Here is a 25,409-nt window from a genome sequence, read left to right on the forward strand (position 1 = left end):
ATTGGTTATCTCCCCTTATCTAGTGCATACTCTCTATATAGAGATCGGTACAAGCTAATTTTACCGGAACACAATTGGACCGGTTATTTTTAAAAAAACATATTGCGAGATTATTCGAGGTTCAGGGGAAGTAATCCGTGTGCCATTTCCGGTTTACTTCCCGAACCTTTTGAAAGCTGACTGGTAAGAATAAAAAGCTCGTTCTAATCAAATAAGATTCATAATACATATGCGACTTGAATACTACATGATACATAATGTCCTCGCGTTACTAAAAAGTGGAAATTCTTGATTTGTGAGCATGTGAATCTTTGTATTTGATCGATCTACTTATCAACGGAATGATAGAGAGATTATAAAATAATCTGAGAAACGCCACGCCCGAATCATAAAATTGTTACGTCACGTCACGAACAGCGCTACTGATTGGTCTTCGCGTTATCCATTTAAAATCACCAAAACATTAGGCTGTACATGTTGTACATTATAGTCAACGGAGTCAACGATTATATCCAATGGGCAACCAGATAACACAACTTTAAGTCAGTTTTTGAAGATGTTTAACACGAATCAAACACATTGTTTATTACGACTGCTGCGTTTAATGCTCGGCATTCCAGCATTACAAGTTCAAGTAATTATACCGCCTGAAACAAGTAGGTTAGTGAGGATTAAAGTATGATATTAGTTTGAAAAGCGCACGTCTACATTTCTAAATCGATTGAATTAACACGTCCAATAGGTCACGATAATGGATAAAATATGTGCTATGCAAGCGCTTATGTGCAATTTAACTAAGCCATGGGCATGAGTATGATGGATGCTATGCTACGCCTGTGACAAAGTGGTGCGTGTTTGGGGTTTGTACGTTTGCGTAACCCTTAGGCGTTTGTAAGTGGGCGATTGGTGTTGATCCATATATATATATATCAGCTTTATTTATGTGAATGGAGGCCTTTTTCTTTCTAGAGTCATGGCTGAATATTAAGATATATTATAGACATTGCGCCATTTATTTCCAGAGATATAACATATTTCCAGTAGTTCGTTAAGACCCATTATGGATAGCGACTGCAGAAAAATGTCATCTGTATGTGACTGCACAACGCAAGGTCGCACATTTGTCTGCGTTGTCAAATAAAGAAGGCCTTTAGTTGCGATTTTTCAATTGTGCATACCTTCGATTTGATTGTCAATCATGCGAGTATTGTATTGTGAATTTTAGTAAAATTGTATTTATAGAAATCGAGACATATCTGTGATTAAGACAATCTGCATTAATTGTTAAAATGATATATGAGCATTAAAATTTGACTATGCTACCACGACCTGCGATTTGCTTTCCCTAGACAAAGAAGAAAAATTAGTATTGACTCTTCTGCTACAAACCATGTTCTGAGCCTAATGTTGTGTCATGTTGTGTAAGTAGTTCCAAAAATTCCCATACATTGTTTAGTAAAATGCTCGTGCTAAAACATGCGATCTAGCAAACAAATTAGTTTTGTATTAGGCAGCGCTGTAAAAAAACTTAATTTTACCTTTGTAAAATAAGTTCACAAAAAAACTTTTCACAGACGCTTCACACTGGTTAACAATACCTTTGAAGTCACTGTGATTGTTCACTTAATGGTAATGGAAGAAACCGCCGTCATTAGAATTGGTTTGGTTTATTGACGTTGCCGAAACGCACGTGTGTATGATTTTCGCGGTAAAAATACACAATACAGATAAAAGAAGCTCAAGCATTATACAGACTGATTATATGAAAGGTATGGACAAATTGAAATAGTTTACGAGTTCCCGTTGGTATTTGCTGTACTAATCAACGGTTTCTCGTTTTCCGATGCATTTTATCAAACCTCTTGGGCAATCTCCCTTGTGATTCAATTTCTACCAATTGGTCTTTAAACCGTTGGTTATAAGCGACAAAATCAACACATAGCCGGAAAGAAGTTACTAATTATTCCTGATGCGAAACATAAGTACAAGAGATGTGTTTGTCATAAACACAATGTCCGCTACTTCGCTGCTTTGAAGCCATATATTTGACCTTTGACCTGGAAGTATTACCGTGACCTTGACCTTTCACCACTCAAAATGTGCAGCTCCATGAGATACACATGCATGCCAAATATCAAGTTGCTTTCTTCAATATTGCAAAAGTGTATATTGAATGAGCGATTTGACTCATATATTTGACCTTTGACCTTGAAGAATGACATTGACCTTGACCTTTCACCACTCAAAATGTGCAGCTCCATGAGATACACATGCATGCCAAATATGAAGTTGCTATTTTCAATATTGCAAAAGTCTTGGCAAATATTATAATTTGACGCAAACAAACAAAGCAACAAACCAACAAACCAGCAGACAGTATTATGCGCAAGTTTTATCGCTTCTTTTTCCGTTATCAGACGTTTTTTTGTAACAATTTTGTAATTAAATTGCATGAAAACACTATTTTATAAGTTCACGAATTAAAGTCCATGTCGCGTTCACAAAGAGCTTATTTAAGCTCCTTGTATAACATATGTAAACAGTTCGACATTTATGTCTTCAATGAAGTCATCTCTGAAAAGCCAGACTGTATTATACTAATAACAACAAATGTCGATAGACCATCCTTGCTTCAAAACAACGATTGCACTTTCCGGACACCGACCTAGAAATGCTGCAAGATGGAATCAAGTGCGTTCCAAGCGAGTGCACCAACGTAACTGATTAATGCATACAATGTTTAGAATGTATACGATGCTGAATTAGAATGTGTTCATTCGGAAGTACATGTATTGGCGATCAATTTTATAGATATTATATTAGACATAAAGAAACGGTAAACATTTGATGAGACAGCTGCACCAAAATCGGAAAGCAGAACAGACTACATATGGATGTATACACTCCTGATATTTTAGTATAGGCGGACAAATGCAATCCCGGAATACGTCGACCTAGAAAAACAAAACCAACACATGGATACGACACAAGAGTGCGAGCACAGAAAGTAAAAGCATTTTCGTAATATCGCGCTGTCGTGTTGTCGCGTTATCATTATCGCAATGTCGCGTTATCATCATCGCACTGTCGAATTATCGTCGTCGCTCTGTTGCCCTCCGTTGCGCATGCGAATACTTTGTTTAAAATACATCGACAAGATGTGTGTTGTAATTTACTCTGCCAAAAGAACAGGAATCGTAATCTCGTCGCGCTCATGCGACCTTGTTTAGGACGCCCATTGTTAATCGTATACATGAATTTACCCTACCACGAACCCGCGGTTCATTTTTTAATTTCATTGTTAGAGATGGCACGATATCCGCAACAGCTCGATATTTTCGCGTTTTAACTTTGAAGTCAGCTCCGAAATGCAACCTTACTCGATATTCGTGTTCATATTGGAATTTCAATCTCAGCAAGCACGATATTCGGAACAGCCGAATTCGATCTTTGATTGTCGATATCTTCCAAAACCCTAATTCCCGACAATATCGATAAAATACATTTACAGTAACTATACATAATATAATATAATCTTTGTAAAGGCATCGCAAACAATAAATGGATAACCATCTTTTAACAGATTGTTTATTAACAAAGTGTAAAACAAGTAAAACACGCTTTCTGTTTTTAAAAATCACACCACAAACATCATCGTCAAGTACGTATCAGTGCAACATTCAACACGCATTCTGTTTTTAAAGATCACACCACAAACATCATCGTCAAGTACGTATCAGTGCAACATTCAACACGCATTCTGTTTTTAAAGATCACACCACAAACATCATCGTCAAGTACGTATCAGTGCAACATTCAACACGCATTCTGTTTTTAAAGATCACACCACAAACATCATCGTCAAGTACGTATCAGTGCAACATTCAACACGCATTCTGTTTTTAAAGATCACACCATAAACATCATCGTCAAGTACGTATCAGTGCAACATTCAACACTTCTTTTGTTTATTTCCATGTATTGCATTTTACTATTTTGGAAATGGGTTAGACACACATTAATAATGTGTGTTGTAAAACATTAAAAACATGTGTTTTTGTTTAATAACTGTAAATAACTTAATCTTTGTATTTGATTGGTGGATATTGCTTTTGTAGTTTGATAGTATATTTCAGCACCGATATTTATCCTCCCCCAAGGCACTGTAACTTCGTAGTTATCTTTTTCTTCATCCATGGCAATGCGTATCTAAAAAAGTAAACTCCCTGATAGAGATATCAAAATATCAAGTGTAAACGGCTCTGACAATTTTATTAATGGCAAATCTCGTATCTCTGCACATCAAACGTTATACCGATACATCGTCGGGATATGGATGAGATAAAGTCTGCATTTTTCTTTTCTCGCGGCTTGAACGTGTAAAGCAAGATATGAATTTAAGTTAATCATTTGCAGGTTAATATTTAAGGGACCTTCCAAAATTCCAGAATTGGTTAGATATTGAACACAAATGAAAAATACTGAAAAATACGTGCATTTAAGACTTATTTGATAATGAGGAAAGTTGTTTATATCTATTTTTCATATTTATCTCTCTGATCAGGTGAATCGATAATATACAAATAAAATATTTTCAAAACGAGTAAACATGTCGTTGAACCGTCAGAAGTGCACATCACTGTAGGATTTTTCCTCTGTTTACAAAGATTATATTTTCTTGGAGCGCAGCTGCATGTACATTTGTTGAAGTCTCCTCCAATAGCTTTCGCCACAAGCGAGCTGTTTGCGAATTAAGGTTTCACAACTGTTAAGACAACGCAACGCAAATAATGAAGCTCTCGATGTTCTTTGTTATGTGGATTGGGCTATTCTCTGAAGAAGTCTGTTGTTTTCCTCACAAACGAATGGAAGAAAGGCTTAGTTACGTAGAACATATTTTAGATGATCTGAGAAGAGAACTTAAAACTGAAGTTGATAACAGACGAGAGGGCATCGCAACTTTGTACGCCAAATTGGCAGGCTCTAATGGACTCAGCGCGAAATAACACGTTCACATGCATGTACACATTCAGATGATTAGAATGTCAGTCCTTGCAGGGGCCACATATTTGGAACACAATAGGTTTGTCATCGCATACTTTCATTGCAGTTCACAGTTTATGGAATATTACATTACACAAAACTATGCATCAAGTTTATTTACTATCGAAAGCACTTGGAACACATCACACATTCATAATTTCATAGCATATCAAGTTTATTCTGGGAAATTTGCAAGCTCGAAGATTTGTGTTCAACAGTCAATTAATTAATGTCTTATAAATTGCTTATAATATTGAACTCACTAGTTTGATCGATGATAATTTGCGGATTGTTAGTGAAACATTAATATGAAATAGAGAACATTGCATAACTATTGGATCTTATTTACCACTTCATACAGAAAGCCTTAAATATTGTTCCACTCATTTTATCAACGTATATGGATACAACAGCATGAATGCGGCGCTAATATACAGTTGAATACAAATACAGAAACAGTTTGATTAAACAAAATCATATAAATCTGTGAGGGTTAATTGTCGCGAGAATTATTTCCCAATTATGATTTCAGGTACGCGAACCGTCCCCGTGCCTTGTGCTTGGGGAGTCTCCATAAGGGCTATTGTCGGTATGATATCCGACCATAGATGCATCCGGCGCGCTTCGAATCTTGATCACGGAAGTGCTCCCTGATTGGTGAACTGTAGGAAGCTTTGAGAGTTAAGGTCATACTTGGCCCAGGTGGCGTTGGTGAATCGGCGGGCGTCGCTCGGTTTGTTCGGGTCGATGTGGATTTAAAGAACATATTGACATTACTTCATCCATTAAAAAAACAACATCGTTAACGTAAAATTTCATTATGCCTTGAAAACATGCAATGTGTTATTGAGATAATAACATTTTCGTTTGATTGAAAAATATCACATCGGAAGTTTGAGTCCCATGAAATAATTAACGCTTTTATGGCAGTACATATATTAATTGGACCTAGCAAATTTTTTTGGTTGAACAGTTATTTATTATTGACTTAGTGTACGTTGTCCGAAATAATATGAATTGATAATGCATATATTTACATTATATATCGCAGTAGATATAGCACAATTTCGAATAAAATGTGTAATTTCTCACACGTTTCCTACGTGACATTTATTATTACGTATCAAGGTTCAGGATATCACTTTACTCGTTAACTGCTCGTTTCTTTCATTGCATGCATACCTTAAAGCATCTACGCCGTAAAAAAAATATGTTATTGACTAAATTGCAGACTGACAACGTTTCCGGATTAGTGAAGTTAAACCAGATGGCAAACATACGTTCCTGAACACGGCAAAGTTAGAACACATAAAAACAAACATACCCCGACCATGCGATGTTCTTACACATGGTCACCATACTTACCCGGACTTAGCGAAGTTCATCCACATGGTAACCATGCGCCTTGCGAGTCGCCGCTCTTCCTCCGTGTAGTTTCCGGTACTGCGAGGTCCTGAGTAAAGCGGATAGCCAAAAACTGAATGTCGTCTGCGTGGTTAGAACATTGAAACGTGATTGAATGAAATTATAATTTTAAATCTAGAACATTTTTGTGGTGTTCGAAATCGAGTTTCATGCAAGTGCATACGTGCCCAAACCCCATACAGCTACGCGACGCCACTTGCCGATTTAATGTTATTTCCTGTTCATGTCACTTCTAACGATAAATCCGTCCTTGTTTTTGGTACCATACTTCATACTCATATATTTTACCCGGTTTTCCCGCAACACTCCTAAAACGTATTACCATTCTAATGATAATGTACTTATTTACCTTTTTGTGATTTGTTGAAAGGCGCGCAAAAAGATCATGTAAAACATACGCCCAGGTCACGCATCATAGTGGACAGTTGCCCTTGCATAGCGAAGTACATGCCGTTCTTATTCAAAGACTTGTTTCATTAGCTGATAAACCATGAAAATCGAAAGTCATGTACTTCCATTTTTTTTATACAAAAACATGCGTTTATAATAACAATAATCTTACATTTATTTTAAACACCTAATCATATTAGTTTCAGCATACATGTATACATATAGTAGATCTATGCTGATTATTATATGAGCAGCGCTCTTGGAAAACCATGTGATTAAAGTATCGTTCCTGTACAGCGTGTGCAATCCGCATAGGGACAACATGTGCTTAAAGTACCGTTCCTGTACAGCGTGTGCAATCCGCATAGGTGCAACATGTGCTTAAAGTATCGTTCCTGCACAGCGTGTGCAATCCGCATAGGGACAACATGTGCTTAAAGTATCGTTCCTGCACAGCGTGTGCAATCCGCATAGGGGCAACATGTGCTTAAAGTACCGTTCCTGCACAGCGTGTGCTATCCGCATAGGGGCAACACGTGCTTAAAGTATCGTTCCTGTACAGCGTGTGCAATCCGCATAGGGGCAACATGTGCTTAAAATATCCTTCCTGCACAGCGTGTGCAATCCGCATAGGCTAATCAGGGGCAACATGTGCTTTAAGTATCGTTCCTGCACAGCGTGTGCAATCCGCATAGGGGCAACATGTGCTTAAAGTACCGTTCCTGCACAGCGTGTGCTATCCGCATAGGGGCAACATGTGCTTTAAGTATCGTTCCTGCACAGCGTGTGTGCAATCCGCATATGCTAATCAGGGGCAACATGTGCTTAAAGTATCGTTCCTGCACAGCGTGTGCAATCCGCATAGGGGCAACATGTGCTTAAAGTATCGTTCCTGCACAGCGTGTGCAATCCGCATAGGGACAACATGTGCTTAAAGTATCGTTCCTGCACAGCGTGTGCAATCCGCATATGCTAATCGGAGGCAACATGTGCTTAAAGTACCGTTCCTGCACAGCGTGTGCTATCCGCATAGGGGCAACATGTGCTTAAAGTATCGTTCCTGCACAGCGTGTGCAATCCGCATTGGGGCAACATGTGCTTAAAGTATCGTTCCTGCACAGCGTGTGCAATCCGCATAGGGACAACATGTGCTTAAAGTACCGTTCCTGCACAGCGTGTGCTATCCGCATAGGGGCAACATGTGCTTAAAGTATCGTTCCTGCACAGCGTGTGCAATCCGCATAGGGGCAACATGTGCTTAAAGTATCGTTCCTGTACAGCGTGTGCAATCCGCATAGGGGCAACATGTGCTTAAAATATCCTTCCTGCACAGCGTGTGCAATCCGCATAGGCTAATCAGGACACCACTTTCCCACAGGTACTTAAAAAAAAAGGTTTGGGTCCTTGTATATATATATATATAAGGACCCCCCAAAAAAATTCAAGTACCTGTGCCATTTTCTGATATTTTGGAATTTTCGTTAAAGAAATCTCTTCTAAACGAAATGCAAAACTAGGCGAGCTTTGTGAACACCAGTGATAATGCATGTGCGTCCTTTGTCGTCCCTGATTAGCCTATGCGGACTGCAAAGGATAATCTTGAAAGACACTTAACTCACATACATTAAACCCGATTTTGCCAAGATCTTATATAATTGCAAACAGTCACCTTGTACCCAGTTCGGTGCTTGTAACGTATGCGTCGTTGGGATAACGCTCAGTTCGTACAAATGAGTCTTCCCCTTCCTAAGTACCGCGTGCCATTTCACAGTGGACACGGCTGGGTAGAAAAAACCCACGTCATTAGACATGCTGAGGAGACTGAACAGCAGGGTGGCGCTGTCATTCGGACGCTGCCAGTCCGTGTACTCGAAATCAAGAAGCTTCCCCATTATTGAGGCAATGTTGTAATTATGTGGTTTGATGACGTCCGCGATTATAGACGATATTGCAATACCTGTAAATTGTCCACGTGTCCAGGTGAAACGTGTTCATATCTGAATACATTAAATTGAGTGGCCATACATCTCTGAAGTACAAAGCGCCGTCGAAATTATTTGCGCCAGTCATAAGGTCCAAAGATGCAAAGAAATTTCGCGCGCTCTGTGTGTGAGTAAAATTGCCGAAAAAGATTTCCTGTGGAGACGATATGAGAAAGTCTCTGTCTATAATTGGTTTCCAGGCCGAAGTATCATCGTCTTGGAGTTGCCGAGGCATAAGGGCTCGAAGACATTTTACTGGGTCCGGCGCACGCTCGCAGCCTTTCTTGGCAATCAACGGTTCTGCGTTTGGTGTAGCATGGACTGCCCAATAAGCCAGCGCCGAGCCACTCTGAGCAATCACACGCTGAAAGAATCCTCGGTTGCCCGGATAAAGAGACTGAAATATTACAGATGCACCACCTGCCGATTTGCCAAATATCGTGACGTCTTTTGGATTTCCGGTAAAAGCTAGTATGTTATCGTGGACCCATTTGATTCCGAGATGCTGATCCCACAGTCCCTGATTTCCCGGAAGTTTTCCATCGGCGCTCTGGATGAATCCGAACATACCGAGTCTGTAATTAACTGTAACCACGATGACTTCACCAAACGCACTGATGCCTTCCCCTGGGTATATTGCGGCTGCGCCCTCTACGAAAGATCCTCCGTAAATCCAAATCATCACCGGAAGCGACACGTTCTTCTCAAATGTATGGGGAACAAAGACGTTGAGATTCAAACAGTCTTCTGTGAAATTTACATACTTTCCATACTTTATTTCGCCTCCCAAATGAGACGGAAAGCACGCCATAGGATTCTGAGTAGCGTCGAAAGTGCTTGAAAATGGCGCATTTGGCAGTGGTTTATGGAAGCGATTTTCTCCGGCGGTAGACTCCTCGAATGGAATACCGAGAAACTTTGAAATCCGGTACTGCCGTCCGTCAACTATCAACGTTTCCTGTACACCGGAAATAGCTCCCACGGATTTCTTGATTGTTATACAATCTACATATCCAAACTTAGCCGCTATAATCGTTATACAAAATGACTCACGGAAACGAACATCAAACATTTTGTATGGTCAACTTATAAATGTTCAATGCTAAAACTTGGCTTGTGAATCAAAATCAAATTTACGTTATAATGTCGCAGACTTAGTTTCATATGTACATAAGTGTACTTCGTTTCACAGATTTAAATTACACAACTGAGAGCATTACGGGGTCACGGATGGACATGCGTTTGTTTATTTTAATGTCTTTGTAGTAACGTCGGTATCTGGACATACTTATCTCGGTCTCGCTTCTTAATGCGTTATTTCAACGAGTTGCATTGCCGTTTAGACGATTAAAGAAGTCGCCCCCACGATTATAGAAGTCGTTCACAAGACTAGTCGTTCACATGACTAACAATGGCGTTTATATGATCCACTTTGTCCTTCACAGGATTTAATTTTCTCTTGGGAACGAGATATTTAGTCTTATAAAGGACATAAATAAAACCCTGGATATGTCACACATGTGCCACCGTACAGTATAGTGTTCCAAACGGAAAATCTCTGATATCGGGATGTCACGAATTCGGACACATTAAGTGTAACGTTGACAGGTTCTTGATTAATGTTGAGCGGTGAAAATAATAAAATAATACGGCTGGTATACGCCAATGATAATTTCTTAATATCCCGCTCTGTCTTCAGATTAATGTAAATTCGACACATGTTCTCGTATTCAAAAATATAAGTAGATCTATTGGTGTACAGGTGTGTCCCATGCATTTTTTCGGCGTAAGCTGAATAAGCCAGCTTTTCACCCTGACTTGACCTTTGTAAGTGTCCAATAATACTCAAATAAAATTTCCCGCGGCAAGGTACGAATGAATACACTTCATTTATTCCATTGGCTGATTTGAGTATAACACCAGAACATTGGAAACATATCCGCGTCTTTGTAACACTGTTTTACTGCATGAAACAATTTTATCTCTAATGAAAAGGCCCAATAGATAGAACAGTTTTACAATCAATTTTCGACATAAATACAGTTTGTGCGTTCACCTTTTATTTTCAGAGAATTACCAGCGCAAAAGCGTTTAACTAAAGGCTATGTTGTCATATTTAGTACTTACTTGCATTGCATTTCAACCCGCGAGGTTTCGGGTCAATACGCGGTCATTTTGTGAAAGTCAGAGTTTATATACAGTTCATCACCGGAGTTCGCAAAAGGGGTTGCGATCATTGTGTCTTACTGACAATAACGTAGTGACTGTAATGCATTGCATTCCAATCCGCAAGGTATCAATGTCAGTTTGCGGTCAGTTGCAGAAATCTTTATATAAACGCCGTCTCGTAAACTTTGTGCACTTGAAGTCTGTTTTGATCAGAAAGATACTAAATAAAGATATTCGGCGATATTATTGTGGTATGTCAATCATCGATTTTTAATATGGTTTCAAAATTTGCATGATAAGGACCAATTTTGATAAAATTAATTAGAAATATTTATCCATTTAGACCAGTTTATTAAGCATGACCACAATAATTCGCTATACTATAATTATGCAATTAAATAAGATTCGAGTATTGCCACTTGACCTATATGCACTCGTTTATTTTCATGTTTCTTGTGTTTTTCTATTCTGTAAATATAGATATCTGAGTAATAATATCACATAAAGCAAAATAAGCCACGAAATCTGGCGCAACACCCCGTGATTGATTTGCTTATGATGTAGCTAACAACTGCGCAGAAAAAAGGCATCCGCTACTTTTTATCTCATAGAGATAACTTTTGATCGTTCATAAACATCGACCACAATCAACGCCGTATATCTTTTTTAAAGATATTTCTTGTTATAAATAATATACAAATTTCAACGTTTATTATTCTAATATAATATTTAATCCGATGGTCAGAGTGGCTCTGGCTTAATGTAACTGTGCAACGATAATTCTTATTATGTTATATCCAATAAATTCATCCAATGGGCATTCTCCATATGTACCACGTGACCGTCCAATATATTCCGGTATTGGATCCAAAGAGTCTGTATTTTTTCCGTATTGGACAGTTGAGTACAAGTGCACTAAGCAATTGTTTTATAAGGATAAAGCCGTTACTAAGAAAAAGTATCCGAATGTACAGTAATCGATTTACACGGGCGCTTGTCTTGAAAATAGCATAGATGCAATTAAAGCATTTTAAAATCAAAATTACAATTAAAATCAAACAAAGAGCTGAAGAAAGGGATATATAATAAAAAGCTTATTAGACGTTTAAACCGTGCAATACGTGATATATTTGGACTCGCACACAGTTTGAAGTCATATTGAAGGCTCGTCCAATAGGACTTCAAACTGTGTGCGTGTCAAAATATATCTCCGTATTGTAAAGTGAAACGTCTAATAACTTAAATTAATTATCGCTGCTGTTACCGCTTTGTAGATAATTGCTACTAGATTATGCATGTTTGATTATTTCATATGCTTGATAATTTACATTATGGAAAGTCGACGCAGTATGTGATACTTGTATTACAAAGTGTATAACATTGGTAAATTAACTTCCACAGACCTTCTAATGGTTGAAAAATGTAATCAAATTAGTCAGTCAAAGTTTTGCTCAGAAGTCAAGCTAAATGAATATGAATGACGTATGTTTTAGCAATTTTACCGAACTCAATGATTTGAAAGTTTAATGAAAGTTTGTGGGCTTTTTGCCCTCTCGTTTATGCAAATGAATCATATATTAAGTACTAAATAATCAAACATGATTTAGAAAAGTTAAGGGGAGACAAAACATTGAAGCATTAACATAGTCTTATTGCCAATCAGTGTGTAATTTGTACATGACTAATCCTCCATACATTGTTAGTGTCCTAATGATAGCATACTGTTCAAATAGGAGACTATGGGAAAACAGGGTTAAATGCGTGTGCGTAAAGAACAGTATCGTCCTAGATGGAAAGACTTTCTTTTCGCGAAAAATAGCATAAAGGCGGGAAATCTCGTCACTGATAAAAAAAACTGTGTTAACAGGATAGGGTAATCTAGGACGACACTTTACGCATATACATTAAGCCCCGTTTTCGCAGCACTAATCAAATATAAGTTCGATATTACCAAGTCCTACTCTCTGTCCTTTCAGACTGAATTATCAATTTTTTTCTGAACTGCTGTTGGAAATCTTTGATTTCTGTAGAACTTAAAAAATAAAATTTAAATAATAAAATGTATACATTCATTTTATTAAATCAAAAATTCTAAAATAGCATGCAAAATTCACATAGTGTAATAAAGATATGTATACAGGTTAACATAAGTCGGAAAGTTACCGTCGGTTTGCACCGATCTCTTTTTATAAAATCGACAATATTTGCACAGGTAAAGTCTTGTATTAACCTATTAGTTCGAATATATAATAGTTTTGCTGCCTTTACTATATCATTTTTTCATTTGAAATTTTAGTTTGTCTGTATAACGTTTATGACGTAAATTTGTAATGAAAGCTATCGTGTTGTGACTATCATTTTGTACAAACATATGTACTCGTTAATTCCTGTGTACATCAAAAGAAAGCTGAGCTATCCATAGAATCCCTTGGAATCCCTTGGAAGAAGTGGGCAGGAGGTCTGACCACAGCTACATCCGGCGCGCTTGGAATTGGGACCCCGGAAGTGCTCCCTGATTGGTGAACTGTAGGAAGCTCTGAAAGTCAAGGTCATACTCGGCCCAAGTGGCGTTGGTGAACTGACGGGCATCTTCCGGTTTGTTTGGATCCCTAAGGATTAAAAGGAAAAGTTACTTTAGAACTTAAAACGTAACAACAAATCGATAATAATATTACTGAAAGATTTTTTTCAAAACTATTATAATACATAATAGATCGTTTGCGGCCTGTTCCATGGTAAAGGAGTTACAATACTTAAAAAGGCATAATAAATGGTGTTGGGAACAATACGTACCCGGAATGTCAAAGTGTATCGCCACGATAACCATACGTACCCGAACTTTGCAAAACTTGGTTACATACTGTTACCATTCTCGCCCGTAATCGCAAATTTCGTACACATGGTAACGATAAATACCCGGACTTGGAAAGGTTCGTCCACATTGTAAAAATACGTACCCTGACTTGGCAAAGTTCGTCCACATGGTAACCATTCCCCTGGCAAGTCGTCGTTCCTCCTCCGTGTAGTTTCCGGTACTGCGCGGTCCGGCGTAAAGCGGATACCCGAACACGTACTGAATGTCGTCTGCGTGGTTTGAACCTTTGCAAAACATGGAATTTGAAGCGCTTGCGGTATTCACAAGAGTTTTTAATCAACCAACGTTGCGTTCAAATCTGGTAAGTAAGCAGATCAACACTGTGTCTACACATTTTATGGAAATTAGAATCATACATTAATTTTGTGTCCTGAATGATAAGGCTACGTGTACCTTAAAAGAGCTTTAACACTGACGATAGCAATACATATATAATAAAGAAGCTATGAAGTTATTTACTGTCCTTTATTCGGGAGACGCATAAATTGGACGTAGAACGCAAGGTTTCCGATTTGAAGTCGCTACAACATACTTTAGCGAGAAATTTACATTTTCGGCAACCTCGTGTGCTGTAATATTGACGAGCGTTTGATAAAAAAAATCTAAATGCAACTCGGTTGCGACCTAAACTACAAACGTACATGAGTAGATACATATACTTGTTAAAATACCGGATATCCAGTTTGGTGTCTGTAAGGCATGGAGACATTTGAACGGAAGAAGGTTTATGCGATGTATAATGAGTTTGGCGTTTCATCAGAGGCTGGAAAATATGCCTTGAAGGCTGGCGGATACAGTGGAGATGCTGATGATAAGTTAGCGTATCACAATTGACATAAGTTTTCGACGTAAGATGAAGACAATGATTATAGTGGCTGTTGTGCTTGCAGTTAGGGTAGTGGCTGATGGTATAATAGCTGTAATCATTCTCAGCTGAACGGAAAGTATCAAGCATAATAGTATACCCTCTTAAAATTACATATTCTGGAACGGTTTGTCGGGCAGTCTGAAATACGTAGAAATGAAAATGCATTGAATCGTGGTACTCATGTTTTTATTTTTTTTATTTTGTAAATATATGTTTAAACGCCTTTCATTCATCAACCACAACTGCTGTAGATATTTTGCAAATATGGGTGTAGCAGACCAGACTTATTGTTTTTGTACTTACGAGCTAGATAACATGTTTAAGGATAAATATTATCCTAGCTCAAATAACGGCACTATCAAAGACGTTTTCAAAGAGATTTGTTAATTTTATGTTGTCGGTTGGTTGTGAAATCTTACATCAAGACTTCTCTCATATCAATTATTTAAATTGGTGCGTTTTGGATAAAAATAGAAGAGTGCCGATTGGCATAGCATAGGTTGGTATGTCCTTTTCAAGTTTTGAATTAACTGGACACTTATGGAAATGTGAATGCATTTAATGGATTACAAGGGCATTAACGTACGGTTTAGGAATATATCTTTTTAATACTGTATGACAATATGTTATATACTAAAAATTGTCTTAAGATCTACGTACAATTTTTATAACAATATTGTGAATTGCATCTTATGTCATGATCATATCGTCAGAATGGATGTTTGGGATGTTATTATCGGAAACACTCCGCTGTGTATCTCTAGAATTGTTTGATCATGTACATATATTGTTATGGTGGACCCTAAATAAATGTATGCATTTAATATTGCTGTTGTTGCTTTGAGACAAACCTCCATTTTACTGCTTTATCTAATCCTCCATTCTTTGCCAAGAAACGTTTCGAGAATGTGAAATAACATCCAGGCAACTGACTGTCATGACTTTGGACAAAAGTTGGAAACAACGTCTTTGTGATCGCTGCACAAAATGACATTTTGGGAACTAATTCTGCCTCTTTCAACGCATTTTGTTGCATCTCTAGACATTATTATGGTGTAAAGAAAATCTTTCTTTATGACTGGTACGTTGACGTCGCCCTATATTTAAAATACGTTTGTCAGAACACCCAGTACTACTACACTACGTTTGTCTTATTATTTAACAAAAAAAAAACAAAACAACAGGCCGTATATGTCTGGATACTTGATTTACCATATATGGCAGCATCCGATTGACAAAATTGCTCTACAGTTCAGCTTTTTACTCTACCGTGGATCAGTCTCATCAAAACGACGAGAGTGTCTCTCAAGCGCATATATATGTCATATATTTGAAACACAATAGGTTTATCTTTCATTGCAGTTCACTGTTTCTGGAATATTACATTACACAAAATTATTAATCAAGTTGTTAATTTACTATCGAAAGCATAGTAATTTTCAAAGCATATTAAGGTTTGTTTTGTGAAATGTTCAAGCTCGTAAATTAGTGTTTGACAGTCAATTTATAACGTCTTATAAATTGCCAATAATATTGAACACACTAGTTTGATGATAATTTGCGGATTGTTTGTGTAACATTATTATAAAATATGAAAAATTGCATAACTATTTGATCTCATTCACCACTTCATAAAGAAAGTCTGAAATATTGTTCCACACATTTTATTCACATTTTATTCACGTTTATTGATGCAACAACATGAAAGCGGTGCTTGAATACAGTTGAATATATATATATATATATATATATATATATATATATATATATATATATATATATATATATATATATATATATATATATATATATACAGGAACAGTTTGCTTAAACCAAATCGAATACAATTGTTAGGGTTAATTGACGCGCGAATTATTTTCCAATTATGATTTCAGGTACGTGAACCGTCCCTGTTCCGTGTGCTTGGGGAGTCTCCATAAGGGCTATTGTCGGTATGAGGTCCAACCACAGCTGCATCCGGCGCGCTTCGAATCTTGATCCCGGAAGTGCTCCCTGATTGGTGAAATGTAGGAAGCTCTGAGAGTTAAGGTCATACTCGGCCCAGGTGGCGTTAGTAAATCGGCGGGCGTCTTCCGGTTGGTTCGGATCGCTGTGAATTTAAAGAACATATTTTCATTATTTCATCAATTAAAATTTCATTTTGCCTCGACAACATGCAATGTTTTATTGACATAATAACATTTTCGTTTAATTCAAAAAAAAAAATCACATCGTTAGTTTTAGTCCAATAAACTACCTCACGCTTTTATGTGCAGTAAATATATTAAATGGACTTGGCAAACTTCTTTGGTTGACCACTTATTTATTATATTACTTAGTGTACGTTGTCCGAAACTATATGACTTGATAATGCATATATTCATATTGTATTATAGCAGTAGATATAGCTAAATTGCGAATAAAATGTGAAATTTCTCACACTTGACATTTATTATAAGGTATCAAGGTTCATGGTATCACTTTAATTCTCGTTCACTTATCGTGTCTTTCATTGCCTGTAGAACTTAAAGCATCTATTCCGAAATAAAATAACAATATGTTATTAACTAAAATTGCAGACTGACAACGTTTCCGGATTAGTGAAGTTAAACAGATGGCAACCATACATACCCGAACACGGCAAAGTTTGAACACATAAAAAACATACATACCCCGACCTGGCGATGTTCTTACACATGGTCACCATACTTACCCTGACTTAGCAAAGTTCGTCCACATGGTAACCATGCCCCTGGCGAGTCTACGCTCCTCCTCCGTGTAGTTTCCGGTACTGCGAGGTCCGGCGTAAAGCGGATACCCAAATACGTACTGAATGTCGTCTGCGTGGTTAGAACCTTGAAACGTGATTAAATGAAATTATAATTTTAAACCTAGAATTGTTTTGTGTCGTTCGAAAGTGCCCAAACCCCATACAGCTACGCGACGCCACTTTCCGATTTTATGTTATTTCATGTTTAAGTCACTTCTAACGATAAATCCGGGGAAGGGGGAAGTACCGTCCTTGTTTTGGTACCTACTTTATACTCATATGTTTTACCCGATTTGCCCTCAACACTTCTAAAACGTATTACCATTCTTATGATTATGTTCCTATTTACATTTTTGTGATTTGTAAATAGGCGCGGAAAAGGATCATGTAAAGCATACGCCCAGGTTACACATCAAAGTAGACAGTTGCCCCAGCATAGCGAAGTACATGCCGTGCTAATTGTTAAACTAGTTTCATTGGCTAATAAACAATGAAAAATCGGCAGTCCTGTACAGCCATTTTTTTTAAAACAATATGCGTTAATAATAACAATGATCTTACATTTATGTTTAAACACCTAAGCGTATTATTTTAAGCATATACATATAGCAGATCTATAGTAGATAGTAGATCTATGCTGATTACTATATGAGCGGCGCTCTTGGACAACCATGTGCTTAAAGTATCGTTCCTGCACAGCGTGTGCAATCTGCATAGGGGCAACATGTGCTTAAAGTATCGTTCCTGCACATCGTGTGCAATCCGCACAGAGACAACATGTGCTTAAAGTATCGTTCCTGCACAGCGTGTGCAATCCGCATAGGGGCAACATGTGCTTAAAGTATCGTTCCTGCACAGCGTGTGCAATCCGCATAGGGGCAACATGTGCTTAAAGTATCCTTCCTGCACAGCGTGTGCAATCCGCATAGGGGCAACATGTGCTTAAAGTATCGTTCCTGCACATCGTGTGCAATCCGCATAGGGGCAACATGTGCTTAAAGTATCCTTCCTGCACAGCGTGTGCAATCCGCATATTCTAATCAGGGGCAACATGTGCTTACAGTATCGTTCCTGCACAGCGTGTGCAATCCGCATAGGCTAATATGGGGCAACACCTTCCGCTATTATGGAATGTTCGTTAAAGAAATCTCATCTACACGAAATGCAAGTCTATATGCGCTTTGTGAAAACCAGACATTATGCATGTAGGTCCATTGTCGTCCGTGATTAGCCTATGCGGACTGCACATGATAATCTTGAAAGACACTTAACGCACATGCATCAAGCCCATTTTCCCAAGAGCTTCTATAACAGTCACCTTGTATCCAGTTTGGTGTTTGTAACGTATGCGTCGTTGGGACAGCGCTCAGCTCGTACAAATACGTCTTCCCCTTTCTTAGTGACGAGTGTCCTTTCACCGTGGACACGACTGGGTAGAAAAAACCCACGTCATTGGACATGTTGGTGAGACTGAACAGCAGGGTGGCGCTGTCATTCGGAAGCTGCCAGTCCGTGTACTCGAAATCAAGAAGCTTCCCCATTATTGAGGCAATATTGTGGTTCTTTGGTTTGATGGCGTCTGCGATTATAGAAGGTATTGCAATACCTGTAAATTGCCCTCGTGTTAGGTTGAACGTGTTCATATCTGTAGTCTTAAAAATGAATGGCCATACATCTCTGAAGTACACAGCGCCGTCAAAATTATTTGCGCCAGTCATAAGGTCCAACGATGCAAAGAAATTTCGCGCGTTCTGAGTGTGAGAAGAATTGCCGAAAATAATTTCCTGCGGGGATGCTAAGAGAAAGTCCCTGTCAATAACTGGTTGCCAGGCCGAAGTATCGTCGTCTTGAAGTTGCCGAGGGGTAAGGGCTCGAAGACATTTCACTGGGTCCGGCGCCCGCTCGCAGCCTTTCTTGGCAATCAACGGTTCCGCGTTTGGTGTAGCATGGACTGCCCAATAAGCAAGCGCCGAGCCACTCTGTGCAATCACACGCTGAAAGAATCCTCGGTTGCCCGGATAAAGAGACTGAAATATTACAGATGCGCCACCTGCCGATTCGCCAAATACCGTAACGTCATTTGGATTTCCTGTAAAAGCTTGTATGTTATCATGAACCCATTTGATTCCGAGATGCTGATCCCAAAGTCCCAGGTTACCCGGAAGTTTCCCATCGGCGCTCTGGATAAATCCGAACATACCAAGTCTGTAACTTACTGTAACCACGATGACGTCACCAAACGCACTGATGCCTTCTCCTGGGAAAATTGCGGTGGCGCCCTCTACGAAAGAGCCTCCGTAAATCCAAATCATCACCGGGAGTGAGACGTTCTTCTCAAATGAATGGGGAACAAACACGTTGAGATTCAAACAGTCTTCTGAAAAGTTTACATATTTTCCATACTTTATTTCGCCTCCCAAATGAGACGGAAAGCACGCCATTGGATTCTTGGTAGCGTCGAACGTGCTTAAAAATGGCGCCTTGGTAATTGGCTTTTTGAAGCGATTTTCTCCGGCGGTAGACTCTGCAAATGGAATACCGAGGAATGTCGACATTCGGTATGGGCGTCCGTCAACTGTCAATGTTTCCTGTATACCGGAAATAGCTCCTACGGGTGTCTTGATTGTTATACAAGCCACACATCCAAACATAACAGCTATAGTCGCTATACACATTGTCTCACAGAAACGATCAACAGACATTTTTACGGTCAACTAATAAATCTTTTACGCTAAAACTTGGCTTGTGAAGTGAACTCAAATGCACGTTCTAATGTCGCAGACTTAGTTTCATATCTTTATAAGTGTACTTCATTTCACAGGTTTAAATTACACAACTGATAGCACTACAGGGTCGCGGAAGGACATGCGCATTTTTATTTTAATGTCTGGCTTGTAACGTCGTTATCAAGACTTACTTATCTGGGTTTCGCTTCTTATTGCGTCATTTCAACAAGTTGCCATATCGTTTAAACGATAAAATAATTCGTTCACACGACTAACTATGGCGTTTATATGATCCACTTAGTCCTTCACAAGAGTTAATTATCTCTTGGAAACGAGATATATATCGTGTAAATGACAAACAAAACCATGCATATATGTCGCACATTATTAGCGCACATAGCCACCGTACAGTATAGTGTTCCTAACGGAAAGTATCTGATATCGGGATGTCACGAATTCGGACACATTAAATGTTACGTTGACGGGTTCTTGATTAATGTTGACCGGTGAACATAATAAAATAATAAGACTGGTGAAAGCCGATATACATTTCTCAATATCCCGCTCTTTCTTCAGATTAAAGGGGCCTTTTCACGTTTTGGTAAATTGACAAAATTAAAAAAAAATATTTTAGAATCGAAAATTTTCGTTTTAGTTATGATATTTGTGAGGAAACAGTAATACTGAACATTTACCATGCTCTAAAATAGCCATTATATGCTCTTGTTGACATTTAAAAACCTGAAAATTATCAAGCGTTCCAACGCGAAAAGATTGAATAATTTTGAAAGTTCTGTTGTTGTCGTTATATTGTGTGAAACTACGAGGATTGCTTATAAAAAGTATTAAATACAATCTTCATTGCATGAGCACGGATGGCCGAGTGGTCTAAGTAATAGACTTTTACTCCAGGACTCCAGTGGTTCGAGCCCTGTTTAGTGTTACTGTTTTCTTTTCTTTTTATAAATTTTATTCTTGATTTTTTACTCGAGCTTTTTAGATAAAATTTTTACATTTATCAATATAAAGCATTTAATGACAAACTTCAATGCATGACAAAATCTGTGAAAAGGCACCTTTAATGTAAATTCACCACATGTTCTCTTATTAAAAAATTACTAAGAAGCAAATTGAAAATAGCTATGTGCAAACAACATAAAACCAGAACAGCATGAGAGTAACCCACAGTCTGTTTGTATGCTGTTTGCTCCACACCAATATCTTAGGGTTGGAAATGAAGCCTTTAAAACTTGAATCTAGTGAGAAATGTCTAAAATTAAATGTAACGTTCTAAGGGACCACAAATGCGTAAAAATACCTGTCTTAACGGTAAAGGGTTAATCCGCTGGTCATAGTGCCTCTTTTTAATTATCGCTGCTGTTACGCTCAGGAGATAGTCGCTACTAGATTAGGCATGTTTGATTATTATACTTGATAATTTACATAAAGGTAAATAGACACAATATGTTATACTAGTATTAGAAACTATGTAACATTGGTAAATTAACTTCAACAGACATTGTAATGTTTGAAAAAAATGTAATCAAATTAATCAAAGTTTTGCTCAAAAGTAAATCTAAATGAATATGAGTGACGTATGTTTTAGAAAATTTACCGAACTCAATGTTTTGAAAGTTTTATGAAAGGTTGGTATCGTTTTTCCCTCTCGTTTTGGCAAATGAATCTCATAGTTTGTACTAAATAATCCAACATGCTTAAGAAAAGTAAAGGGGAGAAAAAACTTTGAACCATTAAGCAAATCTTATTATCAAGCATCGGGTATATTGTACATGAATAACCCTCCATATATTGTTATTGTCCTAATGATAGCATACTGTTCAAATATGAGACAATTGGAAAGATGGCCTAAATGCGTGTGCGTAAATAATCGTCCCAGATGGAAAGACTTCCTTTTCGCGAAAAATAGCAAAAAAGCGGAAAATGTCGTCCCTGATAAAACGTGTGGAAAATCTGGGACGACACTTCACGCTTATACATTAAGCCCCGTTTTCGCATAGCGCTGCTTTAATATAAGTTCGATGTCATCAAGTACTAATCTATGTTCTTTTAGACTGAATTATTTTTTTTTTCTGAACTGTTGTTGAAGTACTCCGAATGTCTGTAGAACTCAACACATTAATTGAGGTTTTGGAAATTACAATGATTTTGTTGACGTTTATTTATCTATTATTTCGAAAATATAATAGTTTTGCTGCCTTTACTATTACATTATTTGATTTGAAATGTGAGTTTGTCTTTAAAACGTTTATGACGTTAATTGATAATGAAAGCTATCGTGGTGACTATCATTTTGTACAAACATATGGATTCGTTTATTCCAATGTACGTCAATAGAAAGCTGAACTATCCATGAAATCCCTTAGAAGGCGGCAGGAGGTCTGACCACAGCTGCATCCGGCGCGCTTGGAATTGGGACCCCGGAAGTGCTCCCTGATTGGTTAACTGTAGGAAGCTCTGAAAATCAAGGTCATACTCGGCCCAGGTGGCGTTGGTGAACTGGCGGGCATTTTCCGGTGTGTTTGGGTCCCTAAGGATTAAAAGGAAATGTTTATTTATAACCTAAAACGTAACAGCAAACCGATCATTATATAACTGGAAGATTTATAAAAAATCACACTATAATAATACATAATAGCTAGTTTGCTGTCTGTTCCAAGATCAAGGTGTGATTATACTTACAATGGCATAATAAATGGGGTTGGGAACAATACGTACCAGGAATGGGCAAAGTTTATCCACAGGATAACCATATGTACCCGAACTTTGCGATTGTCGTTCACATGGTAACCAGGACTTGGCAACGCTCTTCCACATGGTAGCCATACTTACCCGGACTTTCGAAGCCTGGTCACATACTGTTACCGTTCTCGCCCGTAATCGAACATTTCGTAAACATGGTAACGATAAATACTCGGACTTGGAGAACTTCGTCACCATGGTAACCATACTTAACCGGACTTTGCGAAGCCTGGTCACATACTGTTACCGTTCTCGCCCGTAATCGAACATTTCGTAAACATGGTAACGATAAATACTCGGACTTGGAGAACTTCGTCACCATGGTAACCATACTTAACCGGACTTTGCGAAGCCTGGTCACATACTGTTACCGTTCTCGCCCGTAATCGAACATTTCGTAAACATGGCAACGATAAATACTCGGACTTGGAGAACTTCGTCACCATGGTAACCATACTTAACCGGACTTGGTAAAGTCCGTCAATATGGTAACCATACGTACCCTGACAGCGTACAACGGGTAGCCGAATACGTACTGAATATCGTCTGCGTGGTTTGAACCTATGCGATAAATGGCATTTGAAACCCTTGCGGTGTTCACGAGAGTTTATAATCGACCACCGTTGAGTTCAAATTTGGTATTTGAAGTAAGCAGATCAAAACTGCGTCTACACATTTTAGGGGAAATAGAAAAATACATTAATTTTGTTTTCTGAGTGATAAGGTTACCTTAAAAGAGATTTAACACTGACGATAGCAATAAATATATAATAAGCAAGCTTTGAAGGTATTAACAGTCCTTTATTCAGGAGACTAAGTAGAAGAATATATCGGAAGTAGAACGCAAGGTTTCGATTTGCGGTCGCAGCAACGTACGTTAGTGAGAAAGTTGCATTTTTGGCGACCTCGCGTGCTGTAATATCGACGCGCGCTTTTGATAAAAACCAATAATCTGAATGCAAGCTCGCCGCAAACACTCTACTACCCGGATGCGACCTAAGCTACAGACGTACATTCTAAGATTAAAATGCTTGTTTAAATACCGTATATCCAGTTTGGTGTCTCTAAGGCATGTGTGGTTGGGACAACGCTCAGTTCGTACAAGTACGACTTTCCCTTTCCGAGCGACGCGTGGCCCTTCACCGTGGAAACTGCTGGGTAGAAGAACGCCACGTCACTGGACATGTTTGTGACACTGAACAGCAAGGTGGCGCTCTCATTCGGATGCTGCCAGTCCGTGTATTGTTTATTCAGTAACTCATCTGCAATCAGAGCAGTTCGGATGTTCTTGGGTTTGATGATGTCAATGACCACTGCTGAAATTGCGATCCCGATAAACTCTTCTCGTGTTAAGACAAACGTGTTTATATCTGAGTATTGCAGGATGTTTGGCCGGACGTCTCTAAGATATAGAGCGCCGTCGAAATTATTCACACCAGTCATTAAGTCTAACGATGCGAAGAAATTGCGGGCGCTGGAAGTTGTTGAGTCAGTTCCATAAACAATATCTTTTGGCGAAGTAATCACAAAGTCTTTGTCTACAAACGGTGCCCATGGTAAAGGGTCGTTGTCTTGAAGTTGCCCGATGTGAGGGCGCGAAGGCATTCTAGTGAGTCCGGAGCCTGGTTGCAACCCTTCTTAGTGATGAAAGCCTCTGCGTTCGGTAATTCATGACTTGCCCAGTAGGCCAAAGCGGAGCCACTCTGAGCAATCACACGCTGGAAGAAGCCTTGGTTACCCGGATATAAGGCCTGGTACACAACAGATGCACCACCTGCCGACTCTCCAAATATCGTGACGTCATTGGGGTTTCCGGTGAACGCTTTTATGTTATCATGGACCCATTTGATCCCTAGGTGCTGATCCCAAAGACCCTGGTTACCCGGAAGTTTCCCGTCCGTGCTTTGAACGAATTCGAACATTCCAAGTCTATAATTTAATGACGTCACCAATGGTATTAATGCCTTCCGCGGGAAATATCACACTGGCACCCTCCGCAAATGCGCCTCCGTAGATCCAAACCATAACCGGAAGTGACACGTTCTTCTCGAAAGTATGAGGCACGAACACATTTGAGTATTAAGCAATCTTCCGTAAAGTTAACATATTCGTCTAACTTCTGTTCAGCCTCATAATATGATGGATAATACGCCATGGGCTCGAAAATGGCGCCTTTGGGATCGGCTTCATGAAGCGATTTTCACCTGCTGTTGACTCAGCGAATGGAATACTGAGGAATTTCGACATCCGGTACTGGCGTCCGTCTACTGTCAGTGTCTCCTCTAGACCGGAAATAGCTCCCACGGGCGTTTGAACGGTAATACAGTACGCTTCGTTTGCAACAAAAACTAGCATCAGCAAAACAATAACGCTATTTGTCCGCATATTGTTAATGTGTCTT

The 25,409-nt window shown here is 38.7% G+C and overlaps 2 protein-coding genes and 1 long non-coding RNA gene across 8 annotated transcripts in view; all 3 read right to left on the reverse strand.

Moving 5' to 3' along the window:
* LOC127853276 (cholinesterase 2-like) overlaps positions 1-20,390 on the reverse strand; it is a 310,270-nt gene extending 289,880 nt beyond the window's left edge. Inside the window, exons 1-3 of one of the 6 annotated variants that reach the window (XR_008036548.1) lie at positions 18,841-20,387; positions 17,466-17,607; positions 16,569-16,862 (exon numbers count right to left, since the gene is read on the reverse strand). Coding sequence is in view for 5 of the 6 variants with exons in the window: in XM_052387647.1 (XP_052243607.1) it covers positions 16,648-16,862; positions 17,466-17,607; positions 18,841-20,224 (1,741 nt within the window). In the remaining variant the exon portion in view is untranslated. Of the gene's footprint in view, positions 1-9,260; positions 9,928-16,568; positions 16,863-17,465; positions 17,608-18,840 lie in introns of those variants that run through there. The other 5 variants (XM_052387647.1, XM_052387648.1, XM_052387650.1 and 2 more) reach the window with 5 other exon arrangements.
* On the reverse strand, positions 13,067-14,586 carry LOC127853292 (uncharacterized). Its single transcript, XR_008036550.1, has 3 exons — positions 14,556-14,586; positions 13,967-14,108; positions 13,067-13,618 (listed from the first exon to the last, which is right to left on the reverse strand). It is a non-coding gene; the product is annotated as an uncharacterized LOC127853292 (long non-coding RNA).
* A 4,156-nt stretch (positions 20,391-24,546) lies between the features above and the next one.
* Positions 24,547-24,930, reverse strand: LOC127852661 (bile salt-activated lipase-like). Its single transcript, XM_052386612.1, has one exon. It carries the CDS (start codon positions 24,928-24,930, stop codon positions 24,547-24,549), a length of 384 nt encoding a protein of 127 aa, XP_052242572.1.
* Between the last annotated feature and the right edge of the window lie 479 nt (positions 24,931-25,409).

The sequence above is a fragment of the Dreissena polymorpha genome, chromosome 12, assembly GCF_020536995.1.
Source record: "Dreissena polymorpha isolate Duluth1 chromosome 12, UMN_Dpol_1.0, whole genome shotgun sequence".
Lineage (NCBI taxonomy): Eukaryota > Metazoa > Mollusca > Bivalvia > Myida > Dreissenidae > Dreissena > Dreissena polymorpha.

Bases quoted from the DNA above. Each gene is read 5' to 3' on its own strand.
- LOC127852661 (XM_052386612.1), bottom strand. From the start codon at position 24,930: ATGTTCGAATTCGTTCAAAGCACGGACGGGAAACTTCCGGGTAACCAG.